At 45.4% G+C, this 18,434-nt stretch overlaps 1 protein-coding gene across 1 annotated transcript in view; it reads right to left on the bottom strand.

Moving 5' to 3' along the window:
- EPHB1 (EPH receptor B1) overlaps nucleotides 1-18,434 on the bottom strand; it is a 459,890-nt gene that overhangs the window by 294,196 nt on the left and 147,260 nt on the right. Inside the window, exon 3 of the mRNA XM_023187903.2 lies at nucleotides 9,984-10,665. Coding sequence (XP_023043671.1) covers nucleotides 9,984-10,665 — 682 coding nt within the window. The remainder of the gene's footprint in view (nucleotides 1-9,983; nucleotides 10,666-18,434) is intronic.

The raw sequence follows: 18,434 nt of genomic DNA, 5'->3' as shown, positions 1-18,434 counted from the left end.
TAAGCTGGAAAAGTTAAAGGAAAGGATGTGGGGTGAAGGGCCAAAAGGTGAGAGCTGAGAGATGCACGGGGCAGAGCAGGAAGCCCCGAAACAGGCCCAGGGGCAGGAGAAGATGGATGGGAAAAGCAAGGTGTGTTTCTTAGCAAACCAGGAAGAGTCGGCCTTCCTGAGACTGGACTATGAGAATGGGGTGGTCTTCCAGCCTCAAGCACCTGCACTTGTCCTGTCCCATCTGCAGACATTTCACCTATCACAGCTTGGGAAGTGCCAAAATCGGTGGGAGGCATGTGTCAAAATGTCCTGATACTAGAGATGGACAAAGAGTACATACAGAGGATGATGCAGGGTTGAAGGGAATGGGACAGAAGAGAGTGAAGGGCAGACCATGCCCCAAACTGCCTGCAGCACACAAACACACCCAACTTAATGTATTCTGTTGGAATGCTTGAGTCTCAGTTCTTGAACAGGGCATTTTATGGAACTTTGCAATGTCAAATGCAAATGGAAACAACAATGGGATGCCATTTTTCACCTCTCAGATCGGCAAAGATAAAAATGATTGATATTTTATTATCTTGGCAAAGGTACAGGGAACAGGAATTCTCAAACACTGCTGGTGTGAACAAAAATTGGTAGAAAATATCTTTTGGGGAAGGAGGACAGTTTGGGAATATCTATCAAAATTAAAAATTGATACACTCTTATTCAGCAGTTTTACTTCTGAGAATTTACGGCATTCTTAGTGCTTAGGAAAGTGCTTGGCACATAGAAAATCCTCAATAAATATTCATTGAATAAATTAATTAATTTTTCTCACAGATATACTCACATACAGGTGCAAAGATTAATGCACAAGGATATCTGTTGCAACATTGTTCAGAAATAGTAAAAGAGAGAAAATAATCTAAACATATATAAATGACCAATTAAGTAAAATATATTCATGTAATGAAATAATAACACTCATGGGAAAGAATAAGGCAGATCTATATGTAATACAACCAAACTACTGTTAAACTTCAGTGTTAACTGAGAAGAGATGTGGGGAAACTAGGTGCAAAGTCCCCTGTAGTGTGCCCCTACACAAGGGGGAAAAGTGTGCAAAATCCATCGACTCTCTGCAAGAGAATATTAGAAATTGACAATGAGAGAGCCTGGTGACAACCAGAATGGAGGGAAACTGACCTTTCATATATATTACCTGTTCAAAATGTTTTTACTAACAACAAAAAAAGGCAAATTGCATGAGTGGAGATTTATATAAAAGTTCCACCCTAAGGAAGAAAGGTTCAGATATTAACCAGGCTTCCTTGGGAAGTGCGGGTGCTCCATCCCTAGAAGTGTCTAAAATTAGGCTGAGGACCACTGTGGAAGAGCAAAGTTAAGTGTCATGGGGTGTGCTTGACTCGCTGTCCTTCAAGGCTTTATCTAGCCAGATGTAGCCATGCTTCATCAGGTTCTCCAGGGCAACAGCACCACTTGCAGCCCCAGCATCCTCTGGACGTTGCAAACACTTTCTAAGAGCTAAGAATGCAGCACATTCCTGGAAGAAAAACTGCTGAATCTCATATATAAGCATATAGGGCCCAGTACCAGCTGGTGCCCAATAAGTAGCTGAAGAAAGAAAAGACATGGGACTATCTAACCCGCATGACCTAAAGAGTGGAATCCAATTTGAATGAGGAAGGAGAAGGCCAGAACTGCCGAGACCTGCAAGGAGATGATCAGAGTGGGCCCCAAGGACCATACCCTAAGACCCAGTGACTCCAGCTCTGACCAGGAATGTGTGCTGATGCAGAGACCCTGAAGGTGAGTAGGCTACTCCAGATAGAGGCCAGGGAAAAGCCAGAAACCAAAATGCCTGTTTCCTTCTGCAGCCTTTCTAATAAACTAGGTCCTGCCCTCAATGAAAAGACTCATTAGGGCTGGGTTTGGCCTTGCTGGCCCAAATGTACGCCCAGTGATTCCAGGAGGCTTCCTGAGGTTCTCAACAATGCCTCCTTCTCACCAACGTCTCCAGGGCTCTATTGTAATTAGCTCATTTCTTCCTGGCCTCCCTGGCCATGCATACACAAGAGGATGAGTCCAGCATACCTACAGCTTCACAGACTCATCCTGCAGCAGGCTAGGTGGGTACATAGGAAGATGAGATACTATCTGTCTTAGGGATGGCTTCTGGGACCCAAAACAGACCCAGCCATACTCTTCTGGACTAAATCACATCTCCCCAGACTTTGCCGGCTCAGTATTACTAACTGGCCCTTGAAACAAAAATGGGGGTTGAATAGCATTGCCAGAGCACTCAACCTCTTTGTTTAGACTGAACATTTATAGCCAGAGACCCTTCTCTTAGGGAAAGACAAGGTTGCACTTCTCTCAACATGCCTGTCAAAGCCCTGTTGGCAAAATAAGGCTTGTTCCTGGGTGGTTTGTCAGTGTTTGAGGTGCATTCCTTCTCCATTTGCAACACCCCTGAAGTGGCTCTTTCCAGTCTTCTTCACCCTACTGCACTGAGGGAGACCTGAGACCCAGGTCTTAAGGCCCTGTCAACGCAACTCATCAATGGCCAAAAGCAGTGGAAACAGAACTCAGGCTCCCAGAGCTCCTTAGGGCTCAGAACCAAAAGACTACACTGTAGGCAGGCTTGGATTCAGTATAATTTTTCATCTCCATGTTTCAAACTGAAAAGTGGTGAGTCTCCATCCATGCAAAAAGAAAAGAAAAAATTGTGCAGATGTTTGTGCTTAAATTCTGCAGAAAGGGACTGTCCAACCACAGCGAGAGATGGGGACCAAAAGCAAAGGATAAGTCTGACAACAGCCCTGACTCAGCTAGGATACAGCCCTCACAGGCCCATGCCGGGTCCTTGATACAAATAAGAGACACACAATCCCTCAGTCTGCAGCTCCCTTCCTTCCCTCTGCCCTTTCCTGTAAGCACAAAACCTCAGAGTCTTTTCTTCCCTGGTGAGCCTGAGATCGCCCTCTGAGGGGCTGTGTACTATCTGGATGGTTCACAAGCAGCTTAACATGTCAGAGCTCTCTGAAGAGATGGAGCTGCCCCTAGTGGGATTGAAAAGGAGATGGTGATAGTGGACATGGAGTCCTGTGCAGAGGGACAGTGCAGAAATGTGTAACTGTAGAACCTCCAGAATTCCCAGAAGAAATAAGGTATAAAAACACAAGAGAGAGTCATTTGTGAGAGACACTTGAGAGAAGTTCGATATTCATGAAAATACATGGTGTGCTTTAAAGGATGGCTATTTTTAGCAAAATCTAGTCTCAGAAGTGGAGATAGACAGTGTCCTCCCTAGACCTGAGTCCTAATCCCAATGCTAACATTAACTAGCCATGGCTTTCTAGACTGGTGCCCAAAAATGCTCCCTGGCAGACCCCTCTCTGTGGATAAATGAGGCAGTCTCTCAGCATCCCCACACCACTCACTCCAGCAGTTTCAGACCCCAGAGGTTTTCATGGGCAGATGCTGGTGATGAAAATGGTGGCATTAGGGCCCCTATTGGACTCCTGATGTGGCGATGTTCCCACTACCCACCCCCCCTCAGTAATAACCATATGATGTCTCTGTCATCATCTTTGATAATACATAAATATTAAGTCGTGGATGACCAAGTTCAAACAAAATCCACCTAGGGCAGCTCTCATGCATGGGACGCTGCCAAATCGTGATCAGTAGCTCTAACATTGGCCTGGAAGATTCATGATTATTTGCTCAACACCAGTGGAATTTGGATGCTTCTAGCCCTGTGTCTCAAAGGCAGAAACGCTGATGCTGCAGAGTACAAGGGGGTTTGGAACTGAAACTCCCGCTTGGCATCCTCTGCCATCTCCAGGACCCGGGATCCTAGAGTCCATGCTGCAGAGGGGCATCTTTCCAGCTCCCTGTGCTGTTGCTCATGCCGGTGTCACAGTCGATTACAGACAGCCAGTTACATCTGATTCCTCTCTGGGGGTCGCTGGGTAGGGCCACCACGGGGAGCAGAGGAGGCCCGAGAGGTTTCTAAATGAAATAGCCTGTTGGGAAATCCTATTATGAAGCTCATGTTACAGGGCTGCGGTGTTAATGACCCTGGCCTCCCCTGGCCCTGAACAGAGCCGGTCTCCCTGGGGCTTCAGAGGAGGCTGTCTGGGCTGTGGTTTCCCCCTCACTCACCAGCCAACCACTCATGAGACCGAGAGAGCAGAGGTACCCTCAAATGTGGCTTCCAGCACTGAGGCCTCACACACCACACACACACACACACACACACACACACTCCTTCGTGTTCTTCATCTTCTCTTTCAGCAGCTCAGGATTAGGAGGCAGAGGGAGCCTGGAGCTGGGACCAGCAACCCTAAGGGAGATGGAAACAGGCCCTGAAAACCTCTTTTTCCAAGAAGAGCTAAATTAGACATATTTTTTCCACTTTCAAATCCTGCAAAATTTTCATCTCAACTCCCCCAGGCTTATAAAGTGGCTCATCTCAGCTGCTCAAGCTGACAAAGGTGCAGAAACTGTTGAAAGGTTCAAAATGTCCCTTAGGTTTCCAGGCATGAAGGAATTTACATGTAGGTTTTTTAACTAAAGAAAAAAGTCCCCACTTGGAGAAGGGGGAGGAGTGAAGCAGCAGCTAGGAAGGAGGGGAGACCTTCAGGGAGAGGGCAAGCAAGCGTCTGACGAGAGGAGAACCTAAGGCAGTGCAGGTGGGATCACCAGCCATAACTTGCGGAGAGACACTAAATGGGAAGACAGGCACATCGAGAGCTGTTCTGTTCTTCTGTTAGAGTTGTAAAGGCCCCACCAATGTCCAGAGTCAGAATGGTCATAGGCGATCTGAGAGCCCTCTAGAAAACCCACACAGATTCCAAGATGAAGTCATGCATCCTCATTCCCAGCCCTAATCTGTAGGACTGAGCAGAAAATAGGAGTCCTGCAGGTTTGACCATGCTGCTGGGACCAGTAGTGGCACCCTTGGCATTCTTAAGACAGTACCTAGGGACCCAGGTGGTGCTGGCTAGCTGCAGGGAAATTTGTTTCTGTAACACCCAGACAGTCAGTCCTCAGCATCTGCCCCTCTTTTCCCTGCCAAGAGCCCTTTTCGGGCTTTATTAGCTGTGCCATCATGTTGATACTCTGGGTTGTTCAGGGCTGCCCTGTATGGCCTTTCCCAGCCCCCAGCCTTTACTCAAGGGGTAGTGATGCTCTGGATACCTTCCTCCTGGTGGCCTGTAGGCCTTGCTCTTGGTTTACCCAGCTGTCAGCCTGCTCCTGCAGTTCTATCTCCCCGACTCCTTCTTCATCCCCTCAGGCACCCAGGTTCATCCTGTCTACAAATCCCAGAAACCCAAGAATATCTTCAGTGACCTACCCTGGCGTCCCTTTCTTCTGGACACTAGCCACATAGATGGTCCTGTCGGCTGCTTAGAGCTGGGGTTCTTGGATTTTTTAAAATTCCCATGTTTGGGCTGTACACAAGACTTATCACCATCTCAGAAGGAGGCAACTGGGGATGTGACTTTGTAAAACCTTTCTCAGGGTTCTCATGCCTGCCCTGGGGTCAAAAATTGCTGGTTCTGAAGACCATGGCTCTCTCGGGCTTAGAGAGTCTTCTCTCTCCACTTGGTCCTTCATTTCACAAAGACCACCTGCCTAGACCACCTGCCTCAAGGCAGGCCACGTGAGCCACACCATTCAAACATGTGTTAACTGGCCCTTTGATCAGTTGAGGAACAGTGGCTTATTTCTTTTTGCTGTTTTCACTTGTCACTGCTTGGTGGTCATGGAGCTGGGCCTGGGCAGGTGCAGGAAGGTGATGACTGGGAATTCAGGATTCCTGCTGACCTGTGTCTCTGGACAGGGGAGTCCCATGCCATCTTCATCCCAGAATCTTATTTTCTTAATAAGGATGATTCAGAGCTTAAGGACAATGACACCTAGCAACATGTAGCATGGCATGGCTTAGAAAATATTCTCATATCCATTTTTGCACACTCTGAGAAATAGGCAGAGAAGATATGACTGTCAATGGAAAGGGACTTACCTAAAACCACACAGCAAGTTCTCAGCAGAGCCAAGACTAAAACCAGCCTCTATCTCTAGGTTAGGTCTCTTCTGCCCAAGCATACCCCCTTCCTCTTTCATCCACCTGCACCTCCTGTGCATGACAGCCCCAGACAATGAAGGCCTAGGCACCATAAGTTGGCGTGTGCCCTCTGTAATAGCAAGCTAAGGTCAACCTGGGGCAGGGGCAGAGGCAAGAGAGGATGGCAGGGAGAATTATGCATAGCATTGTCATTTTCTGAGTCCCCAGTGTGGCTAAAGAGGCAGCCTAATGAAGCAGCTTCTTCTGGAAACTCCAAGGGCTATGCCCTGGGAGGGAAAGCCAAGCCCTCAGGTAGCACTCAGGGGAAGAACGGATCCATGGGCACACAGGCACAGTGCTCCACCTAGGATCCGGCCACTCAGGGACTGTCACAGAAGATAAAACAGTCATATCTTCTCTGCCTATTTCTGAGACACCTCCATGGACATCCTTATGGGGTACTGCAGGCCCCAAGCTTCTAGCACATAGATAAGGAGCCTGCCCCTGCCAGGTTCCTTCTAACAGCCCCAGTCTCCTCCCTATCCTCCCTGCAGTCCAACTTCAGCTAAGGCAATATTTTAGGCTACACAGCAGAGAGAGAGAGAGAGGGTCTGCTGAAAGTCAACTCGGCCTCCCTGGCACAGGAAGAACCGGGCTGCATGGGACCTACACAGAGAATAGACTTAGCCACCAACCTCAGCAGGGAAGAGGAGAGAAGTGAGGACAAAGCTATGATTTCTCATTAATCCGCTACACTATGAGCACAACTTGAAATTGGGGCAGATGGGCCATTTTCCTAGTAATTAACAATTTTATAAAGACAAATGCATGATGAGGTCAGAGTCACTAGTGAGATGAGGTCAAAAGGCTGATGTGACTCTGCCTGATGGGACCAGCCTGTGTGTACAGAAAGGATGTCAGGAACAGGCCTTAGGCCAAGGAGCCCTCTGGAAAATGCATGAGCCGCTTGCCACACATTCTAATGCACAAGTTCTCCCCATGGCTTCTCCTACTCCCCTCTCACCTGTTCTCTTCTCACCACCCACGCTCTTCACAACAGAAACAGCTCTAGGCCAGGATCACTCTTTGCTGGCTGTGCTGTCTAATTGGTCTCCAGGTGCCTCTGCACAGCCAAGCGACTGGTCACCATGACTTTGACAGGAGACTGTTTCGCAGAAGCAAAGTGAAAGCCAAGAAAATACGGTTCCCTGGCCATAATGAAAGTCTGCTCTTCCAGGAAAAATAGCATGGAACCAGAAGCAGAGGGATTATTCTTTCTGCCACCCTACAAAGTCCCAGTTTCACATATGCAGAAAAGATGTATCAAATCAGCACAGCTGTATGAATCATAGAACCATCAGCATTTGGCCCAGCCAGGCTCACAGGACACCAATTCTCAGGGCTGTGTTGGTAGAGAGCTAGCTGTTGAAGGCTCACTGTGTCTCAACTGCAATTCTCTGTTATCCACCATTCTCCCTGCTTCTGCCCTCATGATGATTGTGCTAAGTGGGCTACACCAAAACCATTGTGAATGGCCACCGTGTCCATCTGGCAGCACTCCATGAGCACCAAAAATGAGTGGAAAGCCTTTCCCTGAAGACACACCATGGAGACCAGTAACAAGTACCCCACTCCCCACCAAAGAGTGCAGAGTCTTCCCAAGATCACTATTTTTGACTGAAGGTCCCCTTGCCAGCCATCAGAGTCCAGTTACCAGCAGAGTTAAGGGCAAAGATTTCAGGGGATTCAACTGAAAGTTCTTGAGACAAGGGCAAGAGGCCCTTCTCTTCCCTTCCAGAGCACTGACCTTGGCCAGGATGCTGGGCCATAAGACCCATGATGCCACTCTCCACTCTCAGAAATGTGGCTTCCTGTGCCTCTGAAGTGGCCAAGTGATGGCGCCATGGGTTCCCCATTTCCTCTACCCTCCAATGAGTTTGCAATAAGTAGTTTGTAAAGTCAAGCCATGTTCACAATAGCTAGAGATTAGAAATGTCCAACAAAACTCAGGAGGGGATTGAGACTGGGAAGGAGAAATGGAAAGAAACAATTTGGATTTACATATTTGTCCTCACAGGCCCTCTCAGGACAGCCACAGGAGGTAACTGACAAACTACATGGACAGCAGAACCCTCTAAAAAAGAAAAGTTCCAATTAGCCCAAAGAAATGAAAGCCTGTTCCCAGAGACCCAATTAAGTCAGAACCAATAATGCTAGCTCTGGTTCCTGCCATTCTGCTCAGGATGTAATGAGAAAAATGAGAGTGCCCCAGCCAACAAGTGTGGTGTGGCAGCCCTCTGAAAACCAGAGAAATCACCCACCATGCACTTCTGCGAGCATGCCGGATAGCTGCTGCACCTGTGCCTTTAATACACTCAGCCTGGTGCCTTGGGCCCCACTTAGACCCAGACAAATGGCAAAGATAGTGACCCATCCCAATCAATGGCACAAAGAGGAGGACTGTGGGACCAGGCTGGGATGGTTTTAAAACTGTCAACGTTGATTCATCACTGGATCTGGGATCTGGCACTCTCTCTCCTCTGTTTCCACACCATCCATCATGGGTACCAGGACCAAGAAATCCAATAAAGACACAAAGGTGCAGCTCCCTGCTCTCAGCAGGCCTCAGAAAGGCTGTGTGAGTGTTCTGGCCCAGGCAATTAGCTGAGTCCAAAGGATTGCAGAGCTGCTGGTACTAACAAGCCTGTGCTTGGCACTTCACCTGCAGGTGTCTGGGAAGCAAGGTAAGAGGGGAAGTAAACTGGCATAGGCTGGTCTGGTGCTCAGGCAGGGTGGGGGTGACATCAGAGAGGGAAGTGGGCAGGAGGCTCACAATAGAGAATAAGTTGCTAATGCAGCCTCCAAGCCCCAAAGGACTAAGGGCAACCCTGGGGGGTTCATTAAGGTTAAGGTGGTCATTTCTGAGATCCATATAGGAAGGCTTCCTTGTAAAAGAATCAGGACCTTTGAAGCAACATTTAATAAGGGAAAGCAGTCTTCTCTTCCTCAACCCTGGATTCCCCCCACGTTCAGCTTCCATGCACTTAGACAATGCATAAGCTGTGGGGCCTCCAGATCCTTCTATTCACTCCCAGAGCAGACTGAGCCTGCAGCCAGTTCAGCACATTTATTGCCACATGTTGAATATGGGCTTTCTAGGGCTAGTGCTAGTGATGGCTAATATGAGCACATAGTATCCTGACACTCTCAAACTGCAAAGTTTGCATCACTCTGTGTCATTTAGAAGCAAAAGTTAATACAATACATGCCCATTCCAGTAGTTTCATCTCCTTCCAGGGCCTGGCAATGAGCCCCTAGAGAAAGACAGCCAAGCCAGAGGGCTTTGAGTTAATGAGCTACATGGATTCAGTACCAAGTTGAGTGCTGTGGGAGTTGGACTGAAATGAACTAAAATATTTTCCAAATTCAGTCACTTCTCAATTACCCTTGAGTGAATTGTCCATGGCAACCCAAATTCCAAAGTCTCCAGCCACAGAGCTTAGGGCTGGATGCAGGATATAGGGGTGTGTGTGTGTGTGTGTGTGTGTGTGTGTGTGTGTGTGTGTATGTGTAAGAGAGAGAGACAGAGACAGAGAGAGAGAGAAGAGAGAGAGATAAATTCAACACTTCAACACTAAATATTATGCACTAGTTATTAAGTTATTTTCCACTGTTTGAAATTCTCCTCATCTCTTCCTCTCACCATGAATAATAAATATGGACAATCTGGTTGGACATGATTGGAAAATCATCAGGCCTAGCACTAGGAATGGGAGTCCTCAGAACTTTATAATAAGCCATTAGACTCTTTTCTGTTCTTGTATGACCCAGAATTATTGGTGGAGAAATCTTGCAGATCTGGCCCTGCCATAGGTGGGCAGGAAGCAGAGGCTCCAAAGCTTACCCTTGCATGCCACGCTGTTCTCAGGCTCATAGCCAGGCTTGCAGGTGCATCGCCCAATGGGCACCATCCATTCCCCATCCCCGTTGCAGTAGAGTTTGATGGGCACGTCCACTTCCTCTGCGTTGGGGATGCATGTGCCCCGAGCAATCACCAGAGATGTGCTCTCTGCCCCCGTCATGGTCTCTGGAAACACTGCAAAATTTTGCACAATGCTGGGACATTTTTTGAAGAAAACACGGACAGAAAGAAGAGACATACAGGCTCCATAATCCTGAAAAGCGAGGTAAAAACCATTCCGAGTAAGAGGCCCAAAGCTCCTGACTTCTGTGTTTACCTTCATCAGCCTTCCCCCAAAGTCCACCTGGGAGAAGCTCTCATCTGCAGCAATGGTGTCTACTTTGAGGTAGGGGGCCTCAGACCAGAAGGCCGACTTCTTGGTGGCAATGACAGAGTCAGTCTCATAGTAATACAAGTTGAAGGTCTCCTTGCAGGATCCTGGGACATTAGGGAGGCTGCTGCAGTCTCTCACAGTGAAGCGCATCTCTGTGTAGATGCGATGGGCCCCCCGCCGGTTGATGAAGGTGGTGAGCAGCCAATTGTTCTGGTTGGGCTCGAAGACATTGCACACCTGGTAGGTGCGGATGGTGTTCAGGTTTTCATCATAGCCACTGACTTCTTCCCACTGTACATAGCAGGCCACAGGTACACACATGCAAAAACACAAAATAGAGAGTGAGAATACAAAAATAGGCATAGCAGAGCAGAATCCTGGGGCTAAGGGGCCTTAAGAGCTCACCAGTTCAGCACATTGACTTGAGAAATGAACACATCTAAGCGCAACTTGATTTTAAAAATCTTATAAGAAAACTTCATATTTCTTTGCAGCCCATCCCAAAATATAACACACTTCATTCAAGAAAGCTGTCCCTTGCCTAACCCATAATGCTCATTCTGTGACTGGCTTATTACATCCATGGGGACAACACGCAGCTTTCAGTTTATGTGATGGCAGGGACTTTCTTCCTCACTTCCACAGTCCCTGCTCTGAAAGCCAATCTGTGGATTAGAGGTCCAATTACTTGACACCCACACTTTGGAAATCCCCATCTTTGAACCTAATTTCTTTATTGTGGTGAAATTCCTTTATGTCTCTGAAAAGCACATGAATTTAAAGCTTCTCAGGGTTTCTCAACAAACTTAGATTCTCATAAACTTTTTTTCAATAACATCTATCTCTTTGAAAGACTGATATGGTTTGGATGTTTCTCCCCTCCAAATCTCATGTTGAAATGTGATTCCCAATGTTGGAGGTGGGGCCTGGTGGGAGGTGATTTGATCATGGAGGCAGATCCTTCATGAATGGTTTAGCACCATCCCTTTGGTGATGAGTGACATCTGGCTGTTTAAAAGAATCTAGGAGCTCCCCCTTCTCTCTCTCTTGCTTCATCTCTCACCATGTGACATGCTGGCTCCCCTGGCCTGCCATGAGTGGAAGCTTCCTGAGGCCCTCAGCAGAAGTAGATGCTGGCACTATGCTTCATGTTCAGCCTGCAGAACTACGAACAAGTTAAACCTCTTTTCTTTATAAATTACTCAGCTCAGGTGTTTCTTTACAGCAATGCAAGAGTGGACTAACACAAAGACCTAGACTATAAAACTGGTAAAAGTGAAGGCTGCTAAGAAGAACCCCTAATGAAGCAAATGAAGCTCTACTGTGTGCAAATTTCAAGCAAGGCTATGATGGAGGAAAATGTTGGAGGGTGTTACTGTAGTGAATAATGAAACTTTCCTAAGGGAAAGACAATCATGATTCACATTAGAAAAATGAGCTCCCATTTATAGCAGCCTTGCAGATTGGAATAAAAGAGAAGAACAACACATGTGTTAAGTGATGTCTTTCACTATTCCCAACAACTTTCAGAACTAGGTATTATTATCCCCGATTTACAGATGAAAAGACATCAGGCAACTCACCCTTACTTATATGGCTAAAAGAAATTACAAGAGAAGCTAGTAGAAAATACTTTGAATGCTCAAATAAAATCACCTAAGAACTTCTAGAAGATTACTTCAATAACACGCAGTGAAGGTTGGAGGGGAGTCAGGAGGGGTCTTTAAAGGCATGGCTCCCTTAACTGAGCTCTCTAGGGCAGGGGTCAAAGAAGAGTTGCTGGATCATTCTTTCTTCCTTGTGCTTGGAGAAAAGGAGTTAAGGAAGAAGCTGCCCACATCTGGTAGCTCTCCAGATCCTGGTCTCAAGAACTGAGAATATTTCCAGGAATAAATTTAAACTTATATTCTGTTTGCCTAGAATAAAAAAAAAAATAGAGAAAAGAAATTAAACTTTCTAAAGTGAAAATGAATTAGGATCCTTGACTATTTAGCAGTGGTGATCAAGGTAACCAAATCATACCAGTATCTTTGAATACTGTGCTAATTGCTTATTATTTACCTTGGTGGACTTTAAATATATAGACTAGAATTCTTCATTAACGGAGCTAAAAGCCAATTATGTGTGCATGGAAAATATACAGCAATTGCTCCTTGAAAAGAGTAAAGGCCCCTGTGGAGGCAGGTGGATAGAAGCAAGACTGTCCTCTAAACTTGTGTGAAGGAAACCAAAAAACAGGCATAGTGTGGAGAGGTGGGGAAATGGGCACATTGAGAGCTGGCCCTGCATGCCCAGGTCTGTAAAGTGACCTCACTCATGGTCACTCCCACTGTCCGGGCCTCTGCCACCAAGGCACCTAAACTGCAGTCAATCCAGGGTCCTCCTGGCCCTCAGCCTCTCCCAGGACTCCTAGAGTGCCAGTTCTCTCACCAACTTGAAGTCCTGCCAGTCCCTCACTAACAGATCAGCTCCTGCCAGTATCCCTGCAGCAGTTCTGGGACACACAGGCCATCATGATTCGCTACCCTGGATAGTCTCAGCTCCAAGCCAAATATTACCCAGCACTCCACCTTTCACTTGACCTCCAATCACACCATTCATAACCCACCAGCATCTCCCCGCACTCCACTTCACCTTCTGCGATGCCAGGGACTAACATCCCCAAACTCGCAACTCTGTTTCCCAGTTCCAAGCCTGTTTTTATGCTGTGCTTTCTACCTAGGATGACTTTTTGTTCTTCTTTACCTAAGTTACTCCAGCTCTGGAAAATCCCCTGGCTGAATTAGATAGCATATTATAGCATATTAGTACATCCTCCACACAACAGGTAAGAACCTGTGCACAGTGACCCTGGTGCACCTACCTCCCCCAGGAGTCAGTGAGCCCTGAGGGGGCTACAGGGCATCCCTGGAGTGGTGCATCCACAGTCCACATAGCTCCTTCACAGCCTGCCTTGTGCCCAGCATATGGATCTCCCTGTGCCCAGGTCCCACCATGTGGCCAACCTGGAAGAGAGATCTCACCTCTGTGGCCTGCATGGAGTATAAATTCACACTGTCGAGCCTCACCTGGACTTTGCTTAATTTCTTATTGATTATCTAGATGTAAAAGAACCACTTTTTCTGTCTTCTTGAACACTGTGTTTTGTTCTATCAAATGTGTTTATTAAAGTTATGTTCTGCTTGCCTATTTTTTTTCAGCCAGGAAGAAGTCACTGACAATGTTTCAGATCAAATTTTTAGACCTCCCTCTCTTTCCATGGCTGTTATAAAACAATATTTTCTCAGTTGACCCTACATGACTTTTGAGGAAAGGAGTTTTCTTTTCTTTTCTTTTTTTTTTTTTTTTTTTTTTACCGTTCTGCAATTGTTGAAACACAACAGGTCTCATGACCCATTATTCCTGTTGGGTCTCAGTACACACATGGGACCCCTCTGTCAATGTGAAGCGTGTGGCCCCATTTAGAGTGGCGGTCTGGTCACAGCCAGAGTTCTTGACCCACCCAGGACTAATGGAGCTCTGCTGTGGGAGTAGGATAGAAGCCCATCCTATGGGCTTCACCTTACCACTGAGACAGTCACCACCAGGAGATATTTAAATAAGCAAAATGAGGCCAGGTACAGTGGCTTATGCCTATGATTCTAGCACTTTGGAAGGGTGAGGTGGGAGAATGGCTTGAGCCCAGGACTCAAGGCCAGCAACACAGAGAGACCCCATCTCTACAAAAATAAAAATAAAAAATTAACCAAGATTGGTGGCTTGTGCTTGTAGAACCAGCTATTCAGGAGGCGAAAGTGAGAGGATCGCTTGAGCCCAGGAGGTCAAGGCTGCAGTAAGCCATGCTCGCACCACTGTACTCCAGCCTGGGTGACCGAGCAAGACTCTATCTCAAAAAAAGAAATAAAATAAAGCAAGCAGCATGACGATTCCTACTCTCATGGAGCTGGGATATTGAGAAAATTTATCTTAGAAAATGACACTGATTGGTATTATACGACCCAGCAGAAGTCATTGTTTCAAACATTAACCTCTCTGGGCCTCAGTTTTCTCATCTGTAAAATGAGAAATCACACTGGATGATCCCGAGTTGTAAAATTCTACAGATCTGACTGATTCCACGACAGCTCCTAAGGGAGTGATCAAAGCAAATTAGAGGAAATTCAGCTGCATATTCAAAGGGAAAGAGTAGAAGGAAATTGAGAGAAAGGAAGATAACTCCCTGTTGTTGGGAAAAGGCCATCATAGAGCTTCCCATTAATTTCTTTGCCTCTTTCATTCTTCTTCTGTCAAGGAAAGCTCTGCAGGGGTTGAAGAAATAAGTGATCAGAGTGGGTTTCAGGAGGTACACATACTTTCCACAGCAAGTGGTAATTAGAACTGGGTGCGTCAAAGAAAGAGGAGATGTTGGTTAATGGGGATGAGGGTAGAATGCCATTCCCAACACAGAGAGACAAACATCATTCATTTACAACATTTGGAATCAGTCTCATTGCTTTATATTTATACCTCATTCATTCATCAAGGAAAAAAATGTCTACTGAATGTTAGGTTTGTGCCAGGCATCCCATTAGCCACTGGGGATATAACAATAAGAAGCTTATAATCTAGTGAGAGAAACAGAAATTAGAAAATGGTTATTAAAATAACCAAATAATTACATTTGTGTTAACTGCTGCGAAGGAAAATTACAGGAAGCCATGCAAGGGGGTGCAACGGATATACAGAAGATTGTCAGGAAAGACCCTCTGTATGAGTCCATTTTGTGTTGCTATAAAGGAATACCTGAGGCTGGGTAATTTATAACGAAAAGAGGCTTATCTGGCTTATAGTTCTGCAGCCTGTACAAGAAGCATGGCACCACAATTTACTCCTGGTGAGGCCTCAGAAAGTTTCCAATCATGGAGGAAGGTAAAGGAGAAGCAGGCGTGTCACATGGTGAGAGAGGGAGCAAGAGAGACGCCAGGTTCTTTTAAACCCCCAGCTCCTGTGTGAACTAATAGAGTGAGACTCACTCATTACCACAAGGAGGGCATCAAGCCATTCATGAGGGATCCCCTACCATGATCCAAACATCTCCTGCTAGATGACACCTCCAACATTGGAGATCATGCTTTAATATGAGATTGGGAGGGGACAAACATCCAAACAACATCACCCTCCAAGCTGAGAGGGACAGGTAGACAGAAGTTAGCCAGGAGAAGTGTGCACCTTCTGGGAGCAAAGTAGGAGCAGAGCCTCTGGGCCCAGCAAAGGCAGGTACAAAGGCCTCATGGTAGGAAAAGCGGCCTGGTGCCATTGAGGAATGAAGGGTGTGTGACAGACAGCCATAAGAAGTTGGGGGTGGCAGGAACAGGACTGAGAGGAAGATGAATGCAGTTGAGAACTTTGAGTTTCATCCTGAGTGAAACTAGAAGTCACTGATGATTTAGGGAGAAAAAACACAGGCGATCAGAGTTGAGCTTTTAAAAACTCTCTCTGATACACTATAGAGACTGGTTTGAAGGGCAGTCCGAGTGGGCAGGACAACTGCAGGTCATTGTGGGTATCCAGGCAAGAGATGGTAGGTTGGAACACACCAGCAAAAACTGGAAAGATGCTTTAGGGGAGAATCCCTAGACCTTCACTGAGCCACAGACTCAAGGGGCCATGTGTCCCCTGAACACTCAGGCATCAGTCCTACCTCGCCATCCAGGCTTTGGGCTTCCCAGATCCTTAGGAATGATGATTCCTCACCTCTTCCCTCTCTCTTGATTTAAAAAAAGGGGGAATTTTACCAGTCTTGCATGTACTACACTGTAGATGCCCAATTTCCTATTCAGGGCCAAATTTCTTTTACCCAAAGCCTGTGCTGGTTCTAGTTCTGGTATTGTATTTGCACTGCCTGCCCCAAAGTCAATTTCCTAAAGATCTCCATTCAATGGCTGCTTCTTAGCCTCCACTTCTAGGCATTTGACATATTGCTTCTTGTATTCCTTCCTGTAATTATCTCCTCCTATTAAAACAACAGCAAAACACCATGATTTACTTATCAGATTTGCAAAAAATTAAAAAGATAAAATGTCAAGTCTTGGTAAGAAAGTGGGAAAAAGGGCACTGACCAAGCCTATTGATGGAAGTATAAACTGGTGAAATCTTTTAGAAATCAGTTCAGCAGCTTCTCTCAGTACTTCAAGTGTGGGCCAAAACTGAAATCAATATGAAGAAGGTAAATCATTTTTAAAATTGTAATGATAATTAGGTGTCCATCTGGGGGGAAAAAAAAACCACATAACTTTTGTTCCATACTTATACCTTACTCCAGAATAAATTTCTGGTGAATCCAAGATTTAAACATTAAAAATGAAACTACAAAGATACTAAAAGAAACCATGGGGAAAATTTTTGTATACTAATTGTGATATGAAACTCAGAAGCCATAAACAAACATATTGATAAATTCATCTCTATACAATTTTAAAAACTGGCATGACAGAAATAGCCATAAGCAAATTTAAAAGGGGGGAGAAAGAAAACCTGATAGAAAAAAAAATTATTTGTCACTTACCACAGATAGAGTGTTAATATCCCCTAATATAAAGAGAATCCATATGTCAATGACAAGATAGAAAATTGGGCAAAGGGTATCAACAAACTGTTCACTAAAAAAGACACAAATATAGCTCTTAAATATTTGAAAAGATGCTAAATCTCACTCTTCATAAAGTGTGAGTTATTAACTAGCCATATTATGATACTTTTTGGGGGATGTCAAAGAACAAAAATGTGATAGCACACTGTGTTGGAGGGGACATGGGAGATAAGAATTCTGACACACAAATGGAAGAGTAGCAAATTTGTACAACTTCTATGGAAATTTTGGTTTTATTTATAAAAATTATGACTACATACACCCTTTGACCCAGCAATTCCACTTCAAGGATAATTTATCAGATAGACTTTTATCTACATGAAATTAGGTACACACAGAGTTATCAACTGCAGCCACCGCCACCTCCAGAGCTTTATTCACATCCAGAAAACCTACAGGTGGACCACTAGCCTTTGGACAATACAGCAGCCTTCCCAGAATTTGCTGAGTAAGACCTGCGGGAGCATAGTCCTAGTGGAAAGAGAAACCGTTAATTGAACTTGAACTTCTCACCAATCTGACTGTTGTTCTCCTTTCTTGAACTGGACTCAGCTGGACTCTTCAATATATCACCTAAGACCCTTTGCTGTCAAGTGGTGAGTGCATAAACAACATGTGATGTGCCCATACAATGGAATACTATTCCAAAACAAAAAGGAATGAAGTACTAGCATGTACGGCAACATGATGAACCTCTAAAACATTATGCTAAGTGAAGAAAACTGTATGTCTCAAAAGACCACATACTGTGTGATTATATATATGAAATGTTCAGAAGAGGCAAATCCACAGACACAGAGGTAAGTTAGTATTTGCCTGGTGCCAGAGAGGGAAATGGGGAGTGACTACAAACTGGCATAAAGAATATTTTTAGGAGCGATAAAAATGTTCTAAAATGAGATTGTGGTGATGGGTTACAAATTCTGTAAGTTTACAAAAAAATTACTGAATTGATTAAAATTTTAATACACTTAAAGTTAGTGAATTTATTGCAGGTAAATAATACCTTAATATGGCTTTAAAATAAAACCCCTCTGTTATCTGGTCCAATCCACACCTCAATATTCCAACAATGCTGGCACGGTCTCCATTATCCACACGTAGCTTGTTAATGGTGACTTCATGCCCCTGCTCATTCTATCCTCTGTACCTTGGATGACCTTCTTATCCCTTTATCCCTGTATCCCAAGTGCCAATCACTCATTCAATCAAACGTGTTATGAATGATGCCTAAGTTGAGGCAAAGGTGACATCTAGAGGGGCTAGGTGACCAAGGAAGCATCCCTATGACTGATAATGAGGGCCTGAGGAGTATCAGGGTGGGGTCCAAAGACAGCATCAGAATCTTGGGCTCAGGACCCCATTCCAGGACCACTAGATTTTCCAACCTGGAGGTCAGTCGGGTAGTCAAAAGGCCAAAAGTGCTCCCCAA

The sequence above is a fragment of the Piliocolobus tephrosceles genome, chromosome 2, assembly GCF_002776525.5.
Source record: "Piliocolobus tephrosceles isolate RC106 chromosome 2, ASM277652v3, whole genome shotgun sequence".
NCBI lineage: Eukaryota > Metazoa > Chordata > Mammalia > Primates > Cercopithecidae > Piliocolobus > Piliocolobus tephrosceles.
Note: the sequence above shows the minus strand (reverse complement) of the source record. Positions and strands in the feature narration are given on the sequence as shown.